This window comes from Manis pentadactyla, chromosome X (genome assembly GCF_030020395.1).
Source record: "Manis pentadactyla isolate mManPen7 chromosome X, mManPen7.hap1, whole genome shotgun sequence".
Lineage (NCBI taxonomy): Eukaryota > Metazoa > Chordata > Mammalia > Pholidota > Manidae > Manis > Manis pentadactyla.
In genome coordinates, this window is record NC_080038.1 from 111761934 (window position 1) to 111781154 (window position 19221).

At 46.8% G+C, this 19221-nt stretch overlaps 1 protein-coding gene and 1 long non-coding RNA gene across 4 annotated transcripts in view; one reads left to right on the top strand and one right to left on the bottom strand.

The window, feature by feature from the left end:
- The window catches only part of LOC118929190 (A-kinase anchor protein 14), a 43671-nt gene that overhangs the window by 8060 nt on the left and 16390 nt on the right, over nt 1-19221 (bottom strand). The window contains exons 1-4 of one of the 2 annotated variants that reach the window (XM_057495843.1): nt 6887-8873; nt 5409-5478; nt 4119-4281; nt 3936-4027 (exon numbers count right to left, since the gene is read on the bottom strand). In XM_057495843.1, coding sequence (XP_057351826.1) covers nt 3936-4027; nt 4119-4281; nt 5409-5478; nt 6887-7014 — 453 coding nt within the window. In that variant the 5' untranslated portion in view covers nt 7015-8873. Of the gene's footprint in view, nt 1-3935; nt 4028-4118; nt 4282-5408; nt 5479-6886; nt 8874-19221 lie in introns of those variants that run through there. The other variant, XM_057495844.1, reaches the window with a different exon arrangement.
- LOC130681960 (uncharacterized) lies at nt 9985-16137 on the top strand. 2 transcript variants are annotated; one of them, XR_008995239.1, is made up of 4 exons: nt 9985-10087; nt 11632-11714; nt 11840-11952; nt 15693-16137. It is a non-coding gene; the product is annotated as an uncharacterized LOC130681960 (long non-coding RNA). The 2 variants fall into 2 exon arrangements; XR_008995238.1 differs by lacking the exon at nt 9985-10087 and having other exon boundaries at nt 11580-11714.

A 19221-nucleotide genomic window follows, 5' to 3' on the forward strand; every position in this document is an offset into this window, starting at 1 on the left:
GAATTCCTTAAACAGTGCCCATGAGGCGGCAGAAACTGTGGGCTGGCTTTTTCTCACAGTGTTAAGAAAGGCCATAAGGGAGAAAGACGCCCTCCTGCAAGAAGCATGAGAAGAGGCAGCACGAGAACATGAGCTGCGAGGTGCTGTAGAGGAGGTAAAAAAATTGTTGATAACTGAAATGGCGTCACTACAAGGTGCTGTGGAAATGGTAAAGGATGTCATGGCAGCACAAGAAGCAGCAGCATGAGAGTGTGAATGGCTGTGGGGGAGGTGAAGGGTATAGTGGAGCCTGGCAGCCCCAGAAATGAAGGAGGAGCCGAGGTTTTACAAACAGGTGGGGGTGGGGGTCGTGCCAGTGCTGGAGGCATCAGCCCCTCCTCTGTTGAAAGCGCCAACCCGGCTGAAAGCTGGTGGAGAGCCCGTCCCCCCCGCATCCCCCACCCCCACTGGTTGTAGAAAAACAAATGAAGATGCAGCAGCCACGGGTTCCTCCAGGAGAGGTGCAGCCCCCTCCGCAGCAGGTCGTGGAAGTACTGTATGCTCTGCCACTACACTCAGGCTGAGCTGGTGAATTTGGGCTTCCGCTTTAGGGAGAAGTCCTCTGAGTCGGGTATCAGCTTGGCTCTTGCACCTTAAGGATGTAGTTGTTGATGGAATTCGTCTGCCCGGTTTAGAAATGGGAAAACTGGCTTCCCTGATGACTTAGCCTGCCTTGAGGCAGCAACTGCAAAATGTACTTCAGACCCTAGAAAATCACTCCCTCCTTGATTGGATTATGGCCACTGGTCACAGTGTCTGGCCCAATTAGGGTGATTTGCCATCCTTTCCCACTAGATGGCAGATGTATGCTGAGCTCCAGCAGGTGTTTTGGGAGGTAGGCGTGAAAGATGCCATCGTACAGTCCAGAGAATTATGGCCCCGATGAGTACACTTTTACTGTGGGGATGAGAAATGTGGAGCCTCAGATGGCTCCCACATCCTTCTTTGGGTCCCTAGTAGCCATTCTTGCCCCTCACTTAGGGCGACCCATAAGTGAGGTTTCCCTTACAGTAGCAGAGCAGACTTGGGAGACGCTGAAGCAATGAGAGCACAGAAAGAAATACGGTCCACTACTCGGAGGAAGAATTTAAAGGGCCCGTGAAGGTCACAAGGACCCAGATGTGCGCTGCTTTAATAGGGGCAGGTGCAGACCGAGGGAAATTAGAAGGGAAGTCAAATAAACTCTTACCGGAGCTGTGACAGCAACTGAAGCGGGAGCACAGTTTTCAGCAGTTGGCTAAAGCGAGGGCCAAGAAATGGAAGCCAGAGACAAAGCCACAAGACCGGCTTCTGTGTCTGCTGGAGAGGTTGGTGAAGCCCTCTAGGGCCTGGGGAAGGCGGGTATTGTAAGGCTCACCCATGGTCCTTGTGGTTAACTCTTCTGAGTAGAACTGGTCTGAATAGAGCTGGGATGACCGCTCCGTGGCAATGGATCTCCTCAGGCTTGAGGGTTTTTATAATTTCTTTTATCTGTATCATAATTTTTCTTATTTGTATATTGCCATAGCCTCTGTTTTTATTGTGGAATTTGGTTGCAATGTTCCAGCTTTCTTGCACAGGGACTATTGCAGAAGATTGAGGGTGCATAGATTGAGAGGCAAGAATCCTGGAGTGGTGGAGTGTAGAGAAAACGAAAGTTCCTATGGCCAGCCAGTATTCTCACCTGACCCTGGTCGGCTTGCTCACTGCACACATGTGGGAAATAGGCTATTATCGACTCTAAAGAGCTCCGCCCAGTGCTCCGGGCTGCACGGCTGCAGGAGAGCAGAGGCTGGAGTGGTGGCAGTGCCAAGGACAGAGACCGAGACGGCTGGGGGTGCAGAGAGGCCTGGAGGCAGAGACCGGCTTGCTGCATGCAGACTTGCTCTGAGGTGGATGGGATTCTAGTGACTGACCTGCCACCGTGGGAATAAAGTTGGGTATAAACCCTTTCACCCCAAGAATGTTCCACTGTCATTTTTTGGTCTCACCAAATCAAGAGTGAACTTGCCCGGGGCTGAAACCCATTGGCAGCACAGAGCTGCTCTAAAAGGGTGCCTTCTGGGGCAGGGTAGGTGCACAGGGGAACCCTGGGCCAAGGTGAGCAGTACTAGCAAGGTAGATGGAGAGCGTGAGAACTGGCGTTCCACCAGCCTCAAGCCAGATAGGGTGAAGGAGGGAAAGAAAAATGGTACACACCCTAAAATTAGTCCAGAAATCTCCTTCACATATAGCCCAGGTGCTGTTCAAATTGCTGCCTCTGAGCTAGGTCTCAGAGAGTGATACCGTATGCTGGCTCTTCAAGAGCAGAGATGGTTTCTATAGCCCTGCAGCTCTCCTAAAGTTAAGCCTCCCTGATGATTTTCAAAGCTCCCGGGGTTAAGCCCTGCTGATTTTCAAGGCCAGACATTATGGGGGCTCATCTCTTGGTACAGATCCCCAGGAGGGGGATGCCCAATGTGGGGCTTGAAGCCCTCCCTCCTCAAGGAGGACCTCCATGCCTATAATGTGCCTCCTTGTGGGTCACCACGCCAGGGGTTTGGTTCCTAACTATGTCTTTACCCCTCCTACCCTTCTCGATGTGACTTTATCTTTGTCTTTAGTAATGGAAGAGCTGTTCTGCTAGTCAGTCTTCAGGTCGTTCTCAGAGTGAATGAGCAGGTGGCATCTTAACAAAGATCTGAAGAGAGATAAGTCCTGAGCCATGAGAAAAGATCTCAGGGGAGAGGGTTCCAGGCAGACAGAATCACAAGAACAAAGGCCTTGCCCTGGGAGCATACGTGGCAGCTGAACAGCAAGAAGGCAAGTGTGGCTGGAGTGAGGAAGGTGAAAGGGGAGAAGGTAGCAGCAGGTCATGGAGTCTAAGCTGTAAGTTAGGAAAGAGAAGGGGACTCAGATCGTGTCCGGCCCTGTAGGCCACTGTCAGGACTTAACTTTTGCCTTTTACTCAGAATAACCAGTGAGATTTTCAGGGGAAACTTTTCCCGTTTGTTCTGTGTCCCAGTCCAATCTGATTCACAAACCCTGCGTGCAGCAGGCAGGGGCTTTTGCCCAACCTCAAATGTAGACATGCTCCAGCGCAAGACGGCCCGAAAGTAATGAGTACTTTGCACCGCTCACCTTCACTAGAGACCCCTTGTAATGGGAATGGTGAGTTGTGCCCACTGGAGTATAAGTAGAGGGTGTGGAACCAGAAATCCGTGACTTTTCCTCATTCCCACTGGCTCGGGCTTCCTAGAGTGTAGGGTCCTTAGGGCTTTGAGGGGCTAGCCGGAAAACAGACAGCAGGAAACTTCTCCAGGGGTCAGGAGTTTGCCTCTGCCAATTTCAACTGGTCTCTCTTCTGAGAGAATACGAGTAGGGATTTCAAGTTCTACGCCTTCACCCACCTTGCCTGTTATGCAAAGCCACCCAGAGCCTTTTCACCAAAGTTGCCAGGATAAGCCACACAGATGGGTCAAAGCCAGGCACAGGAGGAAAAGGAAAAGGAATTCATAGGCATTTACACCTTCATGTGTGGGCACTTCCTTCCAAAGCTGAAAAAAGAGTTTTGATCCATCCACATCCCCTCTGTTTATATGTCAGTGATGGGCAGCTCCTGTTTTGGGAGAGCAGCATCCTCCTTAGACAGCTAGGTGTCCCTCCAATGGAGTGCCAGCAGGGAAAAACTGCTTAACTGGGAATATCAGATTTTCCTAGGGAAATGGACAAACACTGGAAAATACGACTGTGCTTTTCACCTTCAAAGACTATTAGAGTTTGATTTTGGAACCCAGGGGAAGGCAGTGTTTACTTACTCTCATCCCCTTTGATATTGTCTCCTAGGGTTTCTGGACTTCAAACTTTTCATCAAACAAGAGCCTTTTTCATTGTTCTTCCCCCTTGTCTGCCAAGCTGGAGTTAGTCAACTAACTTACCAAAATGAACTCTTCAATTTGTTCACGGCCTCTTTCTTCTGTGAATTCACTGTGTGTGATCCAGGTGATGTTTTTGATGGGGTTTTCAGCTTCTGCAAACAAGGTGTGAATTTGTTAGTTGCCGGGGTCGTGTGGCGTTCGTTATATGAGGCCATCCTCTAGGTGGCCTAACAGGATTCCTACCTTCTACAGCCTTAACAGCATCAGTGACGGCCCTGTTAACTGAAGCCAGAGCTGTTTCCGTCAGGTTGCTGTAGTCTTCTGTGGCTGTCGTCTGGCTTGTAGGACTTTCATCCACATCTATTTTCGTCTGAGTTTTGACACTTTTAGTCACATCCATTTTCCTCTGCCGGGGAAAAGAAGTTCAGGAAGTTACCTTTCGTGTGCCTGTGTGTGTATGCGCTCGTATAAGTACAGACAATCTCTGGAGGAATCACAAGACACAGGAAATGGTTGTTCCATCTACGGACGGGCTTAAGTGTTGGGGTAGGAGTGAGGCCTCACTGTTTTCCCATTGTGCCTGGCCTCTGAGATCTACTTTCCCACACATCTTAGGATTTTCAGATTCGCAAACCATGAAGACTTAAGTGAAGATGTAGTATAATGATTCCTAACTTCTTTGGAGTTCTAACAATATTGATTTCTAGTTGAGTCTTTAATAGAACCTCAATCCCTGATTTAGGTGAGGGCACACAGCTCTTGAAAAGTGAAGTGAATTAAAATCTTTAGAGGCAATACAGCATAGGAGGGGTTGGGTTTTCTTTTTTTTTTTTTCTCTTGGATTTTCTAGTATACAATTGTATCATCTGCCAGAGACTGGTTTTTTAAATTTTTTTACCACCTTCTTCCCTGAAATATATATCTCTTATTATAAGTATTAGCTTTGGTTAACACTTCCAGAAAAATGTCAAGTAAAAGTAGAGATAGTGAGCATCCTTTGGTGCCTGACTTCAGTGGGCATGTTTTCTGGTGTTAACACCATTAAGTATGAGGCTGGTTGATGGCTTGAGATTGATCTCATCAAGAAAATAATTATTCGCTCCTAGTTTAGTAAGATGTTTATCCTAAGTGATAGCTAAAATTTTCCAAATGCCTTTAACATCTGTTGAGATTGTGAAAACTAGAGTTATCAGAGCTATAAACAAAGGTACATCCCAGGGCTAGGAGTCTTTGTATATCCTCCATCTTTTTGCTTGAGTCTTGAATTCTCTTTTTTTCGTTGCTTAAGTCTCTTATGACAACTCCGTCACTTGTGGCAGAGTTAAAAACTGCTCACAGATACTCCTTGCATTGGAGTGTTGCAGGAAAGTGGATCCCTCTCCAAAGGGAACCTTTTCTTTTTCTCTAAGTAGCAGCTGTGGGCTATTCAGTGGGCTCATTTCAGTGAACTCCGCACCGCCCTATGAGACCTCACTTGCCCTTCCAGAGCCGCTCTGCCACACCTCCCCCTGCTCTCTGCCCTGGAGGAATGACCTGACCAGACCACAGCAGTGGTCTCTTCAGTGCCTTCTGGCTCCCAGGAGGTTCCACCCAATGGGAAGATCTGGCTGAAGGGAGGAGAGTGAGGGCAAGGTATATATTCCCCAGGGGCTCTCTCCTTGAGGTCCCTGTGGCTCGCTGAATGGAGGAGGCCCCCACTTCTCCCAGGGCAGCTTCTCACAACTTCTCAGGCTGATAAGGGCAGCCACTCTCTCCCCTCAGCCCTGTGGCCCATTACTAGCCCCAGGGAGCTGCACTTGCCCCGTTTCCCCACTGTCTGCCCACACCTTTGTAAACGTTCCCTCCACTTAACCCTTCCCTACCTGTCCTACCTCAGTATGCCAGCACCAGTCATAGAAAGAGGGTCTCTTGTTACTATGTGAAATGAGGAAGCCAAGCTCACACCAACGGTCTGCCTCCACGGCCCGTACTCTTAACTACCCTGCCCTCCTCCCTCTAAGATTCACAAAGAGTTAAGAGTTGTGGGGCCCTGTTCTCATGTTTCCATCTGGAGTCCAGACTGTGCTCACTCTGTTTCTGTGAGCCTCTTTCAAGGAAAGAGTCGCCCTTGTTCCCTTTCTTGGCGTCACTGTGGGTTGCCAGGTGTGGCAGGTGCTACACAAGGCAACCCGGGTCCCTGTGGCCATCAGCCCAGGAATGGTTTGAACAGCCTTTAAACATTCAGTAATAGTGCTGATTCATGTTCATTTGGGTCTTCATATTAGCATGAAGCTCAGTTTGCATCTGCCTCATTTTCCCGTTGCTGCAGCAGGGGTGGACAGGGTCATTTGCTGGGGGAAAACGTTACCTTCCCAGGCTGCCCGTCCCAGAGTGAGGAGACTGAAGGGTGGGGGGTGAGGGAGTCTGGCGGCCCTAAGCCCTGCAGCACTGGCTCTCCCCAGCCCGACGGCTTTGCCAGTTTCACCAAAATGATTTGCTATAAGTTCTGTTGTTAAAGACAATTGCAGAGCTTTTTGGTAAATTGGTAAATTCGCTAGTCTTTGGTGAGTTAACCATACAGCAACTTGATACTTCAGAGACTGGCCTGTTTGGTGACTCGGTCATTCAGTGACTTGGCTTTCAGCAAATTGCCTCTTGGTAAATTGACTGGAAGCCAAATACTTGACCTTCAACACCAAGGAAATGAAGTGGGGGCTTCACCCATGGAAGGACCTCCTTGAGGCCTCCCTGGGGAGCCCTGTGCTCCAAGAGGAGAGGGAAGGTGCAGAGCAGGGCTCTGGAAGCAGCTCAGATCTTGCCCTCACACATCTGTGGGTACCAACCATTCTTCAGCGTCCCTCCCACTGGCCTCTCGTTCTTTTTGTCCCTTTCTGTTCCTAATGAGAGGTCAGATGGGCAGAATGGGTGAGAAGGGTCAGGGTGTGGTCAAGTTTGGAGTCTGGGTGATGCCTGGGGAGAACCAGTGCAGGGCCTTTTTGTGGAGCCCTCCCACCCTTATCAACACCCGATACCTGAGTGACCAGACAGATCCTTGTTTGGAACCGTAGTAGCCTGGGAAGCCGCAGAAAGAGCCTCTCTGCAGCTTTTCCCCAGGATTCCCAGACTGAATGTTTACAAGTGCTGCCATGGCAACACCCATTTCAACCAATGGGAAGCAAAGCCCAAATGTTTCTGCCTGCTTCTGTTAGTGAAGGAGGGCACAGTCAGTCCCAGCAACCATCTGACGGCCAAAGCAGAGCCACGCTGTGGTATCCACGCCCAGTTTCTTCCTAGCAAGAGGTAAGCTTGCAGGGCCCTGCCAGAGGAATAGCAGTGATGAGCCCCGTGGCTGGCACGCACTGGGTCCTTACCACTGTCAGTCGCTGTGCGAGGGGCTCTTTCTGAGGAGCACGTGTGAAATTCATTCTGCCCAACAGCCCATGGGGTGGGTATTCTTATTTTCATTGCAGGTGAACAAACTGAGGCACAGTGAGCGTTAAATAAGTGCCCTAAAACTCAACATCAGAGCCATCCAGCTTCACTGACGGGGCTTCTCACTCATTTATTCCCAGATTTTGAGGTTAGGACCTGCCTTGTGTGCTTGTTTTCGAAGATGAGCTTATATTACACTAGTTATCAGCATAGACCCGGGAACAATTTACTTAACATAAGAAGTCTCCTTGTGTATAAAATGGGGATAATAGCGCCTACAGAATAGGGATTTTTATCATGAGAATCAAATCAAATAATTCATGAAAGACATAACAAACAGTGCCTGGTCCATCATAAGCTCTCTTTGTAATGGTTAGATCTTCTTTCTTGTATTATTATTAATAGGAGTATTATAAAATGTTCTTTTTAAGTGGTGAAATAAAAAGTTGTTGGCCCTATGTTAGGACCCAGTTTTAATTTGTAATTTTATTAGGCCACAAATCCCTAAGTCTCAGAACCCCTGCCTGTACCCACCTTGCTTTGCATATGGAGTGGTTGGCTCCTCACCCAAAGACACTGGGTCTCAATCCCAGTCAAGAGAGGAAGGTGTCCTCTTGCTAAGTGTCCTCTTTATCCAGAACGAAATGCTGAACTCCCTGCCTGGAAGACACCTCATGCATAGAGAGCCTGCTGCTGAGGTGACTCAGTGAGGCTGGACCAGGAGGGGTGTCGGGGAGGGAGAAGGGTGGAAGGTAGTGCAGCGTGGTCAGAGGAACTCAGACTCCAACCACAGACAGAGGGTCTCCAGGCCCAGCTCTGCCACGGACTGGCTCTGTGACTGTAGGCAGGTGGTTGTACCTCTCTAGCTCCACGTGTAGAATGGGGATCTTAAAAGGAGTTACTTCTTAAGGTTGATAATAGGTGAAATGAGGTGATTCATATAGAGCACTCAAAACAAGGACAGGCACACTTGTAAGTGCTCAGTACACATTAGTTACCACAATCACGATGAAGAGACTAACCACAACAGACAGAATCAAAAGTAGAGGAGTCAGTATTTGCAATAGCCAAGATATGGAAGCAACCTAAGTGTCCATCAATAGATGAATGGATAAAGAAGATGTGGTACATATACACAATGGAATATTAGTCAGCCGTAAAAAAAAGGAAAGAAGTCCTGCTACCTGTGACAACATGGTGGACCTAGGGGATATTATGGTAAGTGGAATAAACCAGGTGGAGAAAGACAGGTACCAGATGATTTCACTTCTTTGTGGAATAAAAAACAAAGCAAAACAGAAGGAAGAAAACAGCAGTAGACTCACAGACACTAAAAAGGGACTGTTGGTCACCAAAGAGGAGGGGTTGGGGTGAGTTGCAGGGGGAGGGTGAAGGAGATAAAGGGGCCCAATAATTCACAATCACAATATAAGTTGGCCACCGGGACAGTAATACAGAATGGAGAATACAGTTAATGATTCTGTAAATCTTCTACGTTGATAGTGACTGCACTAGAGGGGGTGAGGATTTAATAATATGGGTAACTGTTGAGCCACTGTGTTGTATATTTGAAACCAACATGAGATGAGATTGTATATCAACGATACTTTAATGAAAAAAAAACCAAACAAACACTGAAGGAGCCCGAAAGAGCCACCGCTTCCCCAAAGCTGGGAGAATTTGCCTGGGACAGATTCCAGAGGGGCAGGTGTGTCTTGAGCTCTCACTGTTGAGGCCCAATGCCTAGCAGCAAAGCCAGGACTTGCATGGTCACTGTCATTGGTGAGTCCGCAGGTTCCAGATCTACAAATGCTGTTGATGATGACTGGCCTCCTGGTCACTGGTCTGACTCCCACACAGCCCATCAGACCAACTGCTGTGAACCTTCTGGCACCAGGGCAGGCTCCCATCCACACCCTGCCCTCCTCCTGGATTCTCTGTGGGGAGCGGGGAAGGTGGAAACACAGGGCCCCGCGGTAGCTGCATCCAAAAGAGCAGAGCTTCAGCCTTCTTTGCGTCAAGGTTTTGTGGGCAAGGGCAGCAGAAACTTTCCTAAGAAGCCCTGGGGCCACTGGTGAGAGGCCTGGGGTGAGGACCTGGCCTGGGAGGGTGGGCAGTGGGAATATTAATTACGTAGATGGAAGACACATGTGGCAAGCAGGAGACACTCCTTGCGGGCAAAATATCTTCCTTAGGGGGAGCTGGGAGAGATTGCCCACTGGGTTAGAGAGGAGCTTAAATTACATGAGCCAGAACTTGACCCATCCCCAACCAAACCCCTCATCAAGGCGACAAATTCTGGCCTCTGGGCTGTACAGATAGAGAATTTTGGATTCTCAGGCAGCACTGAGAACAGGTTCCATCCATCAAAGCATGCCCTAGGATGCTTGTGCTCTTCCCACACAGGTTAGTGTGGAGAAGGGGCTTGGAAGTCCCAAGATGGAAGTGACAGGTAAGAGGAGCAGGTGCCACAGGGGAGGGGGCTGGCCACAGGCTTGCCAAGCCCAGCCCCTCCCTCCCCAGGAAGGAAATGGAAAGCTGGGAAGCCCTGAGCCCAAGTCTCTACTGTGCCCCGCCCCCCACCCCACCCCCCGCCCCTACCTCACCGTGAGCCTCTCCTCACACTGGGCGCCCTGCCTCCTTGGAGCTCCAAGCCCTTGCTCCTGGCCCGGATGCTGGCGCATGGTCCTGCAGTGCTCGGGCGTTCACCTGAGGGAGCATGCAACGTGTGCACAAGGACGTGCTGCCAGGTTTCCTTCCAGACCACGCTGAGGGAGCCCCTTCCTGATGGCCGCTTGATGGTGAGTATGCGTGGCATCTGCTGCCAGAAAGACCGACAGGCAGGGCTGGTTGGATGGCCCTGCCCTGCCCACCTGGGCTTCCTGAGGCTGCCAGGGGAGAGTGAGTGACCGGTGCCTCATTTGCCCCGCATGTGGCAAGTGGGAGTAAATTTGTACCGAGGATATGGTGCTCACTAGAGAGTTGCTTCAGTGACCTGGAAGGTAGCTAGCTGTTAGCTTCTTCCTGAGTTGAGGGCAGCTGGCTTAGACATCAGAGCACAAGAAGAGGGGCCAGGGCTAAGGTCAGGGGCCCTCTCTTGAGGACTCCACACTCTGGACCTTGAATGATATTCTTTCCTACCTGTGTCCCTTAAGTCATTTTCATTCCCTCTCAGTTTCTACCCCCTTCTCCCCTTATACCCTCATGCTCACCCTGTCACCCCCTTTCCTTATTTTTCTTCTTTCTCTTTCTCCTTCTCCCTCCTCTTTCCTCCTCCCTGCCTGTGCCTAGCAAGGCTGTCAGCTCTCAGCAATGAAGCTCTGGCTAAATTCTGACCTTCTCGTCAAGTGAACCCAAGTCAGCTAGTACATATCTTTCAAGTACCTGCCAAGTGTACAGGTGGCAGGCGCTGCGCAGAAATGAAGCTGAATGTAAGACAAGGCCCCACCCTCAATGCACTTACAATCAAGTTGGGAAGATAAGGCGTGCTCGCGTGAAAAGGTAACTAGCAAGTCAGAGGCAGCAAGGCATGTTGGATTTAGGTAGGTTCTAAGCAAGTGGGGCTGAGTAACCTTGCTTTAAGTCTAAAAGGGCACCAGACTATCCCAGGAAGGGGGAGGAGGCAGTAGGAGCTCAGGTCATTTCCCCAGCTGAGGCCCATCCTCCAACAGTAAAGGCCAGGGCCCCTGCTTACTGTGCATCTGCCATAGGGTGAGTACCTCACTGAACAGTGTCTTTCTTGATCAGAACAAAAGCACTATGGCAGAGTTGTTGTGGAATGGCTGGACTTTTGAGGGTGGTGCCTTAAGGATTCGGGTCCACAGTCAGAACTACAGTGGGCTGCTCTTACAGGCCCTGGATGACAACTCAGGATTGCCCTAGAGACCTGACCCACCCACCCCAAAGACTAGGCCCTTAAGAGAGTGGGCTTCTGGGGGCTGTGCTGTTTTCTGGCCTCTAGAAACAAAGGGCATTTGGCCTAGAAGGGAAAATCTACCTGCTGAGTGAAACAGACACTGCCAGCCATGTGTACGTGGCACACAGGGATAGGCAGGGTATACCAGAGAAATTTGAACACATGGGAAGGACTTTTGTTCTCTTAAGGCAGTAATGCTCAGTGCTTTTATTGCCTTCCCTACCTGTTTTCTCCTGCCTTTGGAAGTACAGTTCTTTGCTGAATGCCAGTCTCGCTAGATAACCTAAAATCTGCATCAGCGTACTTGGGAGAGAAAAAGTTCTGGGACTGTCCCATGTGTCTCGTCTCACAGTAGAATAATTTGAGTATCACAAAAGTGTCAGGGAAATCTTGGTAAGTTCTCAACCCCTACCCTCTACCCTCATCTAGAAGCCTCCTGTTGAGGGCAGCTGGTTTCAGTCCCATCCGCTTACGTTCCTTCAGAAGAGGACAAGTGGCAACTGCTGAGACAGGTAACCAAGCACTAGGTTCTCACAGTGGCTCTAAGCTGGATTTTCCTCTCTGCTCTCAGAAAATACCTTCAGAGCAATTGGTATCTTTATGGAGATTAGTATTGTCTGTTGTCTTTTGTTTGCAGTGCTCTGTTAATAACCTTAGTCGTGACCATTTTCTAAGAGGGAACCTAAGATGGCTGCTGTCACCTATTTGGTTTTGCACTGGGCCTGATGCTCCTCCCGACATCACATTTGGGTAAGTGCCTTTGGGCGGCCTGGGGGTGGACTGGACAGCTGTTCAAGGGGTGCTTAGCAATGATCCCTTCCACACGCACAGGGCTGTGTGTACAGTTACAAACCACTTCGCATACACGACTTCATGAGTCTCAGACACCCAGGGACATATGCGGAGCACATACTATCCCTACTTGAAAGATGGGAGACCCGAGGCTCAGAGCAGTGAAGTGACCTGCCTAAGGTCACACAGCTGACAGGTGATGGAGCCTCCTGACATGATGGTCCTCCCCACACTCCAAGTCTCCACATCGCATATCAACTCTTCAGAAAATAAACTGTCCTGGGAGGGCCTGTGCTGCGCACTTTATGACATTGAGAAGCACTGCTGGCATCTATCCACTAGAAGTCAGTAGCGCCTTTCCCAACCCTTCATGTTGTGACAATGAAAAAATGTCTCCAGACTTTCCAAACGTGCTCCCAGAGTTGGGGGCAAACTCACCCTGGTTGAGACCCACTGCTTTCAGTCCTTCAGCTGGGCAGAGGTATGGAAGTCACCACCTCCCTCTCCTGCTTCCTGCTCTGCAGGGGCTCCTGATTACCCTCAGGAGAAAGTCCAAAACCCTGGAGACATTCCAGGTCCTTCTTGTTCTGGTCCCTGTCCACTTCACCAGCTCCCTTTCCCTCTCCATCCTGTCTCGCTCTGCTCTACTTCTGCACAACTGCTTGTAGATCTTTCCCACACAGCCATTCTAGTTTGTGTCCCCAGACTCACGCTGTTTTCTCTTGGTGGAATGTCCTCCACTCCATTGTTTAACTCATAAATCCTACCCAATCTTCAAGACGTTGCTTATTGTGGGCACCACCCGGAAACTTTCCCTAAGCCCTTTCCCTTTCCTTCCAACCAGAGGTTTGGGTCAAGCCCCACCTGTGTTCCCAGCAGCACCTTCTGCAAACTTTTGTCATAGCATTCATGACCCACTCTGTAATTGACTCTGCCACTCACACTGAGCTCCTAAAGGGCAAAGCTGTCTTACTCAAATCTGAGGAGCAGCACCTGGTATGTACCATGTACTCTGCCGGGTTTATTGAACCATCAACAGTAAAGGTACACTAGGTTGGGAGTCAAAACACCAGGATTCTAGGCCCATTTCTGCCACTAGCTAGCTAAATGACTGCTTCCCATTCCTGAACCTTTGTTTCTTCAACTGAAGAATCACAATGTGGACTAAACGTCTAAGGGTCCTTGTAAGTTGGAATTGTTGATTCCAGAATATTCTTTTCCTGTAAGTATTCTACTTAAAAATGTTTCCCAAACAAAGGGCAGGGCCATCCTCTTCCTCTCCCTTCTGAATGTAAATGTTCCCTCTTACCTTTTTCAGTCTTCCGACTATTTGTCTCTAGAAATAACTGGCAGCCTGGTACATGTGATGTGAAACAAGAACCGTTCTTCCAAACAAGGACATAAAGGTAAACTGTCAGATGTTAGTTACAGAAAACAGAAGAATGTGTGTATGTATTTGTATGTGCATAAAGAGACACCTTCAGGGTGTTGTGACAATGTGGCAGCTGCTTGGCAGGGGATTAGAGCAAGTCTTCTCAATGAATACCTTATGCTGTTAGATTTCTGAACTATGTGAATATGGTCTCTATTTTATAAAGTTTTAAGATAGTGAATAAAACCAAACAAATGGCATTGCTTCCCACGCATCATTTCAACTGGCCTTAAGAGCAGGTGACCTATGGACCCAAGGTCAGTGGCTGGACCACGTCACAGCTGCTTTCCCTTCTGGCTAATTGTACCTGCAAAAAATCAAGAGAAATGCAGGCTAAAAAACACCACTATAATCTTCTAGCTTCACGGTGTTTTAATGTAGTTCACTCCCTGGCAGTAAAGTATAAAATAAGGTTAAATTTCATAGTAGGTGCCACAAAAAGGAGAGGCAGAGAATTCAGACCCTAATGGTAAACTTGACCAACTGATTTGTCTTTTTGTAGCTCCTCCCTATACAGCCCTGACATTCATCTAGGGAGATATACTTTTTTTTAAATTAAGGTATCATCGAATCACAATCTTATGAAGGTTTCACATGAGCAACATTGTGGTTTCAACATTCACCCATATTATCAAGTCTCCCACACACACATCCCATTGCAGCCACTGTCTATCAGCATAGTAAGATGCTATAGAGTCATTACTTGTCTTCTCTAAGGAGATAAACTTAATGGGTGATCCCAACCTAGAGGCACAGTAGAGAGAGATCAGACCTCAAAATTAAGATTTAGTAATGTTGTCAATGTCTTCTATATCCCTATCTGTACTACCTGCCCTCTTGCTTCCTTTCAGAGATAGTTTACCTAACAATCGACTAAATGAGGCCTGTACGGCACTAAATGTAGACCAGAGGTTGTAACCACGACCCTGGCTTTCCTTGAACAGTCTCGTCATCACAGGTTGGCACAATATAAAGTATTACCCTAAGTGGGAATGCCACCTCCTTCCTCTGTAAGCCCTGCCCTGTAAGATGAGGACGACAGAAACCACACAGTACAAGTGTGTTCTGGATCATCAGCAGATCAAATGTTAAACTGGATACAAGATGGAATGCAGAACAATTTAGTCTTCTCACCTAGAGGTTCTGCGGTCACCTGCAATGTTGATCTATATCCACGGAGTATCACTACCTTTACAGTAGTTACACCTTTTCAGATCTTATTGTTTGGTTACCTTGAGCACTGAACATGCAACTCCATTACAAGTGGCCAGTACACTCGTCTTTATGAACGTGATTATTGCTGCTCTATACTAAAATGAAGAGCAGCATTTAGGCAATCACTGTGTGTCAGGTACATAATGCATGGAAGTGGAAAGTGTAATCTGTTTTAAAAGCATCCTAACTGGAATACTAAACACTATAGGATTCATCCAGAAAAGGAACTAGAAAAAAAGTACTACTTTTTCTGTATTCTCCCAGGAATCTCTTTGGAAACAATGTTTTCAAATATATTAATACCTATTATAAGAGTAGCAACTATCATTTATGACACATTAGGTGCTGGGCACAATAGTTAAGTGCCTGGTGTACATATGTCTATAATTTTACAAGCCTCAGTGGCCTTCTAGTTTCTTTTTAAGTGATAAAGCTACATTGGGTAGATTGATTAATCTTCAATAGTACTATTTTAAAAAGTAAAGAAAACCTGTGATTTTACTTTTTTGTTTTTATTATGAACTACATAATATACTGCATGCAACATAATACACAGAATAACCTTCTAGCAGGGGTAGATGAGCGTAACTGAATTGTTTTTCATCAATCAGGAAAATGCTTCCTTAATCAATGTTCTCCAAGCCCTGAAAAACAGTTTAAAAGGTGAAATGTGAGAATTCTGTTCCCATAAAAAATATACATATACTTTTATAATTCTGGTGTCACCAAATGGCATTCTCTGCTATTAAAGTACTTTCACATCCCACATTTCTCTAACTGCAACAATAAATTGGACTGAATTTTATAATAGCTAAAGTAAAAAAAAAAACTATGATTCCTAGTTTTCATTTTCTGACAGCAGCAAACCTATTGCTTTATATGAAAAGATACCCTCTCTTCCATCACAACAAAAGTCAAGCAACTAGTTACAATCTGGATCTTTCTGAAAGTACTTTTAAAAAGTCCACGGACAGTAAGGTAAAACCATCTTATAAAATAACAGCAAACACAAGGAAGCTACTATTAGCCTCATTCTATTTTTTTTTAACAGATGAAGAAATGAAGGCTCAGAGAGATTAAAAGTCTTGATTAATTAAGTCGGTAAGGAAGAAGCAGAGGCACAATTCAAGTTCAAGGGCCCCAACTCCAGAACTATTGCCCTGTACGAAGTATGACACCATTTATATTCAGAAGGCCCACTCTACCTCAGTTTGCAACCAAATACTCAAGAAACTAAAGTAAAAGATTAATCATTGATGGCATTTCTACTACCAGATGTTAAAATAACACAATCCAGGTATTTTGTTTACTATGACAAAAATCTTCTTGAAAAAAATTAAAATTGGATGGTTCTAGGAGCCACCTTATAGAAATCCTAATTCATTTGGTCTGGCCAGGGGCCTACGAATCTGTATTTTGTGCCATACGTCAGGTGATTCTGATGGTCGTTCTTGGGCCATACTTTGAGAAATACTGCTCTGGATGAGTAGGTATCTATCATCATGGCCATTAGATTAGATTCACAAATAGCATTATACTGAGAGGCAGATCACCTAGGTTGAGTCCTTATGGTGTTATTAATCACTCTTACCCTCCGTTTTCTCATCTATAAAATGGAATTAATCTTTACGTAAGTTTGCTGTGAGGAATAAATGAGCAAGAAGAAAATATTAAAAAGCAACTAAGATTTTCAAAAATAATAATGAGGATCCAACTGTAAGATATAAGAACATACTATTAGGTTGAACCATATGAAAATGCCACTAGGCCATTTCTGACCTACAAAAACAGCAATTTCATATGATTCTATCAAATATAAAATTATAATTAATTCTTTATATATGGTATTGGTGCACAAATTGGCAAACCAATGGCATAGAGATGGGCACATTCATGAAACAGGCCCATGTTTATATGGAAATTTAGTTTACTAGAATGGTGTTTCAAGTAAAAAACAGACTGTTCTACAAATGGAGGTAAGTTGTGATACCTGGCTATCTCTTGGGAAAAAAAAAAAGTTAAATCTTGGCTTCAAATTATACCCCAAGATGACCTGTAGATGGGTGAAAGCACTAAACATAAAAAAAGAAAAGAAACTCCAACATATCTGAGAAATTGTAAGAATATACTTTTATCATCTTGGGTAGGAAAGTCATTTATAAGCAGGACATAAAACCCAAAACTGACAGAGGATTAAAGATGGAGGCGTGAGAGGTGAAACAGAGGCCTCCTCCTAAAACCGCATATAACACGAAAATATAATTAATGCAACTAATCCTGAAAGAGCAACAGGAAGAAGGATGCGCCAGACCGCATACACCTGGAGAAAAGAACAGAACTCACGGAACAGGGTGACATACCAAAGCTGTGACCCAGTGGGACCCAAGCCCTTCCCCCACCCCAGTTCACTGGCAGGTGGAAGAAAAATGGAGCGGGGAGGGAGTGGAGGCCTGGGACTGCTGAACACCTACCTCTGGAGATGTGCTCTGGGAGCACGAAACTACACTGCATGCTGCTCTGGTGATTAGGGAGGCTGGAAAGCTAAGACAGGCAGAATACCTGGAGAGACTGATATTCCAGCCGCTTGTGGAAAACAGGGATCCATATCCAGCTGCTCTGGGACAAAAGAAAGGCGGGCAGTCTGAGAGACTTCCTAACAGTGAGAGGGCTGCTAAAGGGGCAAGGATTGCACAGAGCTTACTGCTCAGGAGAAAGGACACGTAGACAAAACTGTCTGGGTGCACTCTGGCCAGCAGGTTGCGAACTTTCACGATCTTCAGGCACTCCAGCCCCCTGGCTAGCTATGCAGTTATGAGGCCCCCCACTGTGATACGCTGCCTGCTGTGCCTTCCTCCCGGCCAGCCCGCACCTGGCTCGCAAACCGGCAAACCCTGCCCTGGCATCAGGCCACCCAGAGGGAAACCCCCCCTATAGCATCTACAAACGCAAAGCACAGAGGCTTATACCTCTGTGCTCGGACCACTGGTTTGGGCAGTGGAGGCAGGCATAGCAGCCGGGAAGCAGGGAACAGCTCTTTCCTCCCCCCAGGCACCAACACCGCTCCCCTGTGACCCCGGACATTGCTGCAGGGGCTGAGCAGCTCCAGGGAGTAGAGCTTCTTGGCACCAGAGGGTGCCACATACAAATATGAAACGTCAAAGTAACCTGTTTCAAAGCAAATTCATACATACACCAGAAAAAGACTCAAATGAAACCAATCTCATGAATCTTCCTGAAAGAGATTTCAAAATAAAAATCATAAACATGCTCATGGAGGAACAGAAAAATATTCAAGAACTCAGGAATGAATCCCGGTCAGAGATCCAATCATGACGGAACACAGTATCAGAAATGAAACATACAATGGAAGGTTTTAAAAGCAGATTAAAAACAGTGGAAGAGATGATAAATGAAACAGAAATTAGAGAAGAGGAATACAAAGAGGCTGAGGCACAGAGAGAAAGGTTTTAAAGCAGATTAAAAATGGTGGAGGGGATGATAAATGAAACAGAAATTAGAGAAGAGGAATACAAAGAGGCTGAGGCACAGAGAGAAAAAAGGATATTTAAGAATGAAAGAATATTGAGAGAACTGTGTGACCAGTCCAAATGGAACAATATTTGTATGATAGGGGTAATTGTCTTTGAGGAGGTAATTGCTGAAAACTTCCCCAATCTGGGGAAGGAGATAGTCTCTCAAGCCATGGAGGAGCACAGATCTCCCAACACAAGGGACCCAAGGAAGACAACACCAAGATATATAATAATTAAAATGGCAAAGATCAAGGATAAGGACAGACTAATAAAAGCAGCCAGAGAGATAATATTCTTCATGTAATTGTAGATTAATGATAAGAAAAATAAAAATAAAAATAAAAGAAAGGGGGGAGATTACTCCCTGATAGGATAAAATTAACTGAAAATCAATGATTAATGCATGCTTTACATATCCTTAATTTTTTATCTTTTAAAGGGTTTCGGATGATCAGCTATGGAAGTACATTTTTCCGATAATATTTCTTTCTCTTAAAAAAAAAAAAAAAAAAAAGCAGAGGTCTGGAGCCAAGATGGCAGCATGAGTAGAGCAGCGGAAATCTCCTCCCAAAATCACATATATCTATGAAAATATAACAAAGACAACTCTTCCTAGAATAAAGACCAGAAGACACAGGACACCATCCAGACCACATCAGCACCTGAGAGAACCCAGTGCCTCGTAAAGGGGGTAAGATACAAGCCCCGGCCCCGTGGGATCCGAGCGCCCCTCCCCCCAGCACCCGGCGGGAGAAGAATAGGCAGAGCGGGAGGGAGACGGAGCCCAGGACTGCTGAACACCCAGCCCCAGCCATCCGGGCCAGAGCGCAGACACAGTTCATGCGTGGGGGGCCCTGGATACTAGGGAAACAGGGCAGCAAGAACAGTGAGCGGGTACCGAGACCTGGCGCCGGAGGACATAAGAAAAGCGAGCGGCCATATTTTTTTTTTTTTTTTGCTGTTTTGTTTTGGCGAGCGCTTTTTGGAAGTCTTAAAGGGATAGGGATCCCAATACTAGGGAAACAGGGCAGCAAGACTGGTGAGCAG